Source organism: Lolium rigidum, chromosome 1 (genome assembly GCF_022539505.1).
Source record: "Lolium rigidum isolate FL_2022 chromosome 1, APGP_CSIRO_Lrig_0.1, whole genome shotgun sequence".
Classification (NCBI taxonomy): Eukaryota; Viridiplantae; Streptophyta; class Magnoliopsida; order Poales; family Poaceae; genus Lolium; species Lolium rigidum.
Window position 1 is genome coordinate 50907726 of NC_061508.1, and position 7844 is coordinate 50915569.

The 7844-nt window shown below is 48.2% G+C and overlaps 1 protein-coding gene and 1 long non-coding RNA gene across 2 annotated transcripts; both read right to left on the bottom strand.

Annotated features, from left to right (window-relative positions):
* Positions 1-100: 100 nt before the first annotated feature.
* Positions 101-1273, bottom strand: LOC124685332 (peptidyl-prolyl cis-trans isomerase-like). The gene is made up of 5 exons (XM_047219679.1): positions 1114-1273; positions 939-1032; positions 547-591; positions 312-402; positions 101-116 (listed from the first exon to the last, which is right to left on the bottom strand). Exons 2-5 carry the CDS (start codon positions 1018-1020, stop codon positions 101-103), a joined length of 234 nt encoding a protein of 77 aa, XP_047075635.1. The 5' UTR covers positions 1021-1032; positions 1114-1273.
* A 93-nt stretch (positions 1274-1366) lies between these two features.
* Positions 1367-2309, bottom strand: LOC124672815. The gene is made up of 4 exons (XR_006992729.1): positions 2259-2309; positions 2119-2179; positions 1584-1647; positions 1367-1461 (listed from the first exon to the last, which is right to left on the bottom strand). It is a non-coding gene; the product is annotated as an uncharacterized LOC124672815 (long non-coding RNA).
* Positions 2310-7844: the final 5535 nt, after the last annotated feature.

A 7844-nucleotide genomic window follows, 5' to 3' on the forward strand; every position in this document is an offset into this window, starting at 1 on the left:
AAATCGTGTCGGTGACTTGGCGGACCCACCATGCACCACCGAGGCCGCCGTTGTCCACCAACGGCTGCCGAATAGATGAAGAAAAAGCTGAACGAGGCCACTAATGCTCTTCAGACCTGGAGAATTTAACATCTGAATCAGAGACATCACTAAACCCTATAAGTGCAGCAATGGATAAATGTTGCATAAAGTACCATCTGAAACAACAGGGAACCTGACAATTTATTCTTCCTCGAATTAATATACGTTGTATAGTATGGAGGAGTAGGAATGAAGTAAACTGGCTAGTTCACAGGGTGTATAGTTCTTACATTGTTTTCCTGCAAAATCCCCACCCTGAATCATGAAATCCTTTGATGATTCGGTGGAAGAAGCAGCCCTTGTATACATCCCCTTTTTCTCCTGCCCCAACCAAAACAGAGAGAAACGATGCATGAGTCCAGATACATACTACTGGACACAATTACTGACATAAGGAATGGATTTGCTCTCAAAATTGGGGCGTGGGGGGAGCTAATTTGCATAGTATTGATTAGCCTGATATACCAGTGCACAGGAAATGGAAGTTGTCAATCATCTTTGGGACGACCTCTGAGCGCAATCCAAAAATGCATTTAGCATCAGCACAAGATTCAGTCCGAACAGTAAATATCATTTGTCTAGCAATAATTGAGAAATCCTTCTTATTACCTGAACAACTTAAAATAGTAATGAAGATATAAACCTAACACATAGGTATAAGCAATTAATATTCCGCCATGTAAAGGTTTCACCAAGGACATATACAAAATATGTAGAAAACTACATAGTTTGCCACAGAAGGTACCAACATCAGTAGAAGCTAATATCATCTTTACAGTGTTTTTCTACTCTTAATGCTTACGACATAGATTTCAGATCTAGAATATGAAGAAGAGAGGCAAAGGAAGGATAACTACCTGAACAAGTGAGAGGAGGGCAGGGAGGAGTATTGCTAGGATACATCAGAATCCAATCGTGTTCAGTATAGAGAGGTGGCATATATTATGATCCCTGGCCGATATAGTTGAAGTTCAAAGATGATTCAAACTCAAGAAAACATTTATCATAAACCGTGACTTCTGGCCAATATACCTTCACAAGCTGATGGTCGGATACGAGCATACTCTGCAACAAAAGGTTCCCCATGAACAAATACAAATGGTAGCTTGTATGGCACCATCTGGATTATACACCATATTACCATGTACAATTTTACCTACACGAGAACCACCAATAGGTTGTACTAAAGCAGTAGTAACGCACTAAGAGCTAATTCATCAATACTGCGGTGATTCTAGGTACCTTGCGGAAGATGCATGGACTGAACCTCTGCAGCTGCACATCGCATACAACATCAAGGGACATCAACTCGTTTGCTCAAATCACCCTCATGTGACTCTTATCTAATGAGATCGGAAATCAAGATGGGATCCTGCAAGCCTTCACGAGAGAATAAATCAGGTGAAGGAGGAGCTCAATGACAACCAGCCAGCCCATATAACTCAACACAATAGGCAAGAATAAATAAAAAACTGGAAATAGGAGGAGGCAGAGGAACTCACAGGAGAACAACGAGGAAGTAGGTAGACAGGTGGAGCTAGGCACTGCGATGCGCCCGGAACAAACCTGTGTGTATTGTTCTCAGCTTATTCTTACAGTGACCATAAACAAAATATACACTGCTAGGACATCAAGCTACTACATCATCAATCATCGAAGCGTCAGAAATATGAATAAAAGCCAAATATGCTTGATGGTTCCTCATGAACCAACAAACTATAAATAATCATCTGGGAGGCAACACCAACAACTATTTTAAGCAGTTACTCAAGCATGCAACTAAACGCTTGATCTCAACTAATCCCTCTGGTCTGATATATTATTTCATTGTTAGCAAAGGAGAAGATAAAGGTTAAAGTAAAATCCTATATCATCTCCTTTTTACAGCAAAAAATGTGTTAATATCCAAAAAGAAATCTAAAGAATGCTGCAGATTGGCACACGGGCCAAGATTAATATCTTTCAAGATTTACAATTAACGTGTAAAGATTCTAACACTTCAAAATTATCAAGGATGCTGCAGATTGGCACACTCACCAAAGATGAACGGGAGCATCCCGACCTGTGCTCCATCCAAATCTTTCAAAGCCTGCAGTGTCTACACAAACAAAGAGGAAAAGCCCCAAATCAGCTCACCTGATTCACCAAAGAAACAAAAAAAATCGAAGTACACAAACCTGGACTGTAGTTTCCACTCCATATTTTTCCTCTCTTGTGGATCCGACATAATCTTCAAACCAATATAGTACCAAATCTACAGGTTGATAATGTCAAACATGTGTTGCTGTTACCTCTGCACAAACCTGTGAATTTCCACAAAACTATTAGAGATCAGAGCTCGTCAGCAGCAAGACACAGAAATCTGAATCGCGGCGTATGGACCCATCCATCTCTGGCCAGAGATACAAAGAGAAGAATGGAGGCAAGGAAGGGACGAGCCTTACCTGAAGGTGGATCTGGCTTGGTCATCCCTCGCTTGCTTGTCCTGACGCCACACGTACCTCCGCGGTCGTCGCTCGCCGTCCTCTCGTCTACCGGGTCTTCTCCACGAGCTGGAGCCCCGGTGTCGTGCTGCTCCACCTGCCCCATGAGACGGAGCCGGAGCTCGCCGCGCCCAACCAAGCCCGCCCGCCTGCGCCCGCCCTTCCCTCCCTGAGTCGGAGCACGCCGCGGCCGCTCACGGCCGCCCCCGCTCGATCTGGAGCTCACTCGCGCCATGACGGAGAGACTCAGGAGGCGGCTGGAGCGACGACGGTGAGAGCATGGGATAAGTAAGCCGTCGATCTACAAACTTCAGAGAAAAAAAAAAGGAATAAGGGGGATTCGATCGATCTAAATTGACACCAAACACATGAAAGACAGGATCAAAAAGATTACCTCAACCACCAATCCCTGCCTCCTGATTCGTTTTCTCTCTCCTGCACCTCTTCCTGTCCTCCCCGAGCCGCCGCCTCGATCTCCACCATGCCGTCGTCGCACCTCCTCCTCTCCTACCCAGAACCGCCGTCATCGCGCCTCCCGGCACTACGCCGGCCTGGTCGCCGCGCCGCTCCGTCCCGAGCGTCCGGTGTCGCCGCGCCGCTCCCTCCCGAGTGTCCGGTGGTCAGACCGGGGTGGCTCAGCGGTCGCCCTCGACGCGCCAAACGGGGACCGGAGTCGGAGCACATGGCCTCCATGGCGCTGGCCGGGAGGAGGAGGAGAGGATTGGGGAAGGAGGAAGGAGGTGCTGATTGGGGAGAGGAGGAGGAGGCGTGCATTGGGGGCTAGGATTTTCACCCGGTCCAAAACAAGGTGAAAGAAGGCGACCTGAGCCAGCCCCGTTCCGTGTCTCTGGCGGGAGGCCCCACGCGCAAGATGGCCCAGCGGTCATGTACCCAGCAGCAGGCAGCAGGTAACAAAAGTAATAACCGGATCGGATGGCTGTGGGTGACAGTGGGATCGATTTTTTTACTGTTCGGGAGGATCGAACGGCCAACGAAGAGTGCCCCCTGAGGACCATCTGGCTGGGCGAGTAGTCTAGGAACATTTATAGAAGTAATGCAGGGTTGTTGGATGATTTATTTACCCTCGTCGGTAGGGCAAGTTTAACCACCTATGTGGGAGATGAGAGTGAGCAATACTACACGCTCACTAAAATCTTTGTGGAGAGCTTCAAGTTCAACAATAAGCACTTTCACCCGACAGTTTCATTCAAGATCTATGGTAAACCTATTACTATGAAGTTGGAAATTTTTTGTGCTGCATTGGGTATTGTCCCTGTAGGTACAGCAAGGAAGATCAAGGACAACCCAAGGGAATTGTTGGAGCTCTATCGAGGGATCACCAATGATGATTGTCGCACCATTCAGCGTGGCAAGATAAGAAACATTCAACTCCCCACTATTAAGTATTTTGCTTATTACATTGGTACTAGCATTCTTGGTAGGGAGAACACTAGCAACATATCTAGCTATCACCTTGGTTTCTTAATTGCTGCACTCACTTGGGGACACACCTTACCATCTTGGTGCTCTTGTTGCTCGCCGCTTGTCTAACAAGGGGCCCATATTTGGAGGAATTATTTCTTCGCGCGTTCTAGCATATTTAGAGCTTCCTCTTGACCCTAATGATGTAAAAATAGCTCCTATGAGTCTCGATATTGCTGCTATGAAGAGTCATCAATTTGTTACAGCTGACTCTAGGTTATATAATATTGTCTATAGAGTGTTGTTTGCTGACGGGGAAGAGAGGGAAGTCCCTTTGCCCCAACCAGATTTGTTCAATATCAACAGGAAACCATGGTCGCGCTCTAAGGAGGAGGTGGATGAGAAGCTGAAGATACACAACTTCCACCAGCAGCATGACTCCGAGGACGCCGAGCCCTCCTACGACTACACCGTCACGTATCCGGGTGCTTCTTCTAGCACATACCCGGAATATGAGAGGGCAAGTCAGGTGGAGGCCCGAGGGCCCCACACCCTAGGGCGGCGCGGCCCAGTAGGGGGGCGCGCGGCCCTAGCGTGTGGCCCCCTCGGCAGGCCTCCGACGCCCTCCTTCGGACTACTTATCGCCCTCGACCTAAAAACGCACGGGGAGAAGTCGAAGTCGCCAGAAACCCTCCAGAACGCCGCCACATCGCGAAACTCCATCTCGAGAGCCAGAAGTCTCTGTTCTGGCACTCTGCCGGGATGGGGAATTGGAGGAGATCATCGCCATCATCACCACCGACGCCTCTCCATCGACCAGCCATGTTTCCCCCATCCATGTGTGAGTAATTCCCCGTTGTAGGCTGAAGGGGATGGTAGGGATTGGATGAGACTCGGTCATGTAATAGTGTAAGATTGTTAGGGCATAGTGCCTAGTGTCCGTAATTGGTACTTTGATGATATTGTTGCAACTTGTTATGCTTAATGCTTGTCACTAGGGCCCGAGTGCCATGATCTCAGATCTGAACATGTTATTGTTTCATCATGATATTCATTGTTTATGGTCTTACCGGCAAGTTGTATACACATGTCGCTGTCTGGAACCAATGGCCCCGAAGTGACAGAAATCGGGACAACCGGAGGGGATGGTAGTGATGTGAGGATCACATGTGTTCACGGAGTGTTAATGCTTTGCTCCGGTACTCTATTAAAAGGAGTCCCTTAATATCCAGTAGATTCCCTTGAGGCCCGGCTGCCACCGGCTGGTAGGACAAAAGATGTTGTGCAAGTTTCTCATTGCGAGCACGTACGATTATAATCACTACTGCTGTCTCTGTTACTCTGCTGCTGTTATTTCACTACTGCTACTGCTATAAAACTGTTACTACTGATAAACTCTTGCGAGCAAGTCTGTTTCCAGGTGCAGCTGAATTGACAACTCCGCTGTTAAGGCTTTCAAGTATTCTTTGTCTCCCCTTGTGTCGAATAAATAAATTGGGTTTTACTACCCGCGAAGACTGCTGCGATCCCCTATACTTGTGGGTCATCAGCATTCACACATGCAAAACCCTAAACCCATGGCTTGGAGTGGGTGGGATGACATGGTGCACCAGTTCCCACAACATGGGGTCACCCAAGAGTTGTGGGCCCACTTTGTGGCCTGGGTAGAGCCGTTTTGCACGTAAACCATGTGTGCGGGCTCCCGTGAGGTAGCTAGGCAAGGAGCACATGCTTTCTTCCATGGATGGTGATGTAAGTGGTGTTTGCATGCCATGCTGAAGCAGATCCCAAAAGATGGGACCACTATGCACACACACCGTCAGACGATCCACTGTTTTGACACCTTTTTCTGACGAGAACCCTATATTTCAGGGGTCTACACCACATGAACATGGGCATTCACACATGCAAAACCCTAAACCCATGGCTTGGAGTGGGTGGGATGACATGGTGCACCAGTTCCCACAACATGGGGTCACCCAAGGGTTGTGGGCCCACTTTGTGGCCTGGGTAGAGCCGTTTTGCACGTAAACCATGTGTGCGGGCTCCCGTGAGGTAGCTAGGCAAGGAGCACATGCTTTCTTCCATGGATGGTGATGTAAGTGGTGTTTGAATTCCATGCTGAAGCAGATCCCAAAAGATCTGACCAATATGCACACACACCGTCAGACGATCCACTGTTTTGACACCTTTTTCTGACGGGAACCCTATATTTCAGGGGTCTACACCACATGAACATGGGCATTCACACATGCAAAACCCTAAACCCATGGCTTGGAGTGGGTGGGATGACATGGTGCACCAGTTCGCACAACATGGTGTCACCCAAGGGTTGTGGGCCCACTTTGTGGCCTGGGTAGAGCCGTTTTGCACGTAAACCATGTGTGCGGGCTCTCGTGAGGTAGCTAGGCAAGGAGCACATGCTTTCTTCCATGGATGGTGATGTAAGTGGTGTTTGCATTCCATGCTGAAGCAGATCCCAAAAGATGGGACCACTATGCACACACACACCGTCAGCCGATCCACTGTTTTGACACCTTTTTCTGACGAGAACCCCATATTTCAGGGGTCTACAACACATGAACATGAGCATTCACACATGCAAAACCCTAAACCCATGGCTTGGAGTGGGTGGGATGACATGGTGCACCAGTTCCCACAACATGGGGTCACCCAAGGGTTGTGGGCCCACTTTGTGGCCTGGGTAGAGCCGTTTTGCACGTAAACCATGTGTGCGGGCTCCCGTGAGGTAGCTAGGCAAGGAGCACATGATTTCTTCCATGGATGGTGATGTAAGTGGTGTTTGCATGTCATGCTGAAGCAGATCCCAAAAGATGGGACCACTATGCACACACACCGTCAGACGATCCACTGTTTTGACACCTTTTTCTGACGAGAACCCTATATTTCAGGGGTCTACACCACATGAACATGGGCATTCACACATGCAAAAACCCAAAACCCATGGCTTGGAGTGGGTGGGATGACATGGTGCACCAGTTCCCACAATATGGGGTCACCCAAGGGTTGTGGGCCCACTTTGTGGCCTGGGTAGAGCCGTTTTGCACGTAAACCATGTGTGCGGGCTCCCGTGAGGTAGCTAGGCAAGGAGCACATGCTTTCTTCCATGGATGGTGATGTAAGTGGTGTTTGCATGCCATGTTGAAGCAGATCCCAAAAGATTGGACCACTATGCACACACACCGTCAGACGATCCACTGTTTTGACACCTTTTTCTGAGGAGAACCCTATATTTCAGGGGTCTACACCACATGAACATGGACATTCACACATGCAAAACCCTAAACCCATGGCTTGGAGTGGGTGGGATGACATGGTGCACCAGTTCCCACAACATGGGGTCACCCAAGGGTTGTGGGCCCACTTTGTTTCCTGGGTAGAACCGTTTTGCACGTAAACCTTGTGTGCGGGCTCCCGTGAGGTAGCTAGGCAAGGATAACATGCTTTCTTCCATGGATGGTGATGTAAGTGGTGTTTGCATGCCATGCTGAAGCAGATCCCAAAAGATGGGACCACTATGCACACACACCATCAGATGATCCACTGTTTTGACACCATTTTCTGACGAGAACCCTATATTTCAGGGGTCTACACCACATGAACATGGGCATTCACACATGCAAAACCCTAAACCCATGTCTTGGAGTGGGTGGGTGATGACCCACAAGTATAGGGGGTGTATCGTAGTACTTCCGATAAATAAGAGTTTTGAACGCAACGAGGAGCAGAAGGTGTTGACAAGCAGTTTCGATGAAGGATTCGCTGTAAATGCTCACAGACAAGTATTCAGGTGGTTTTGATATAGTAGATGAATAAAGTAAAATTAAGTAAAGTGCG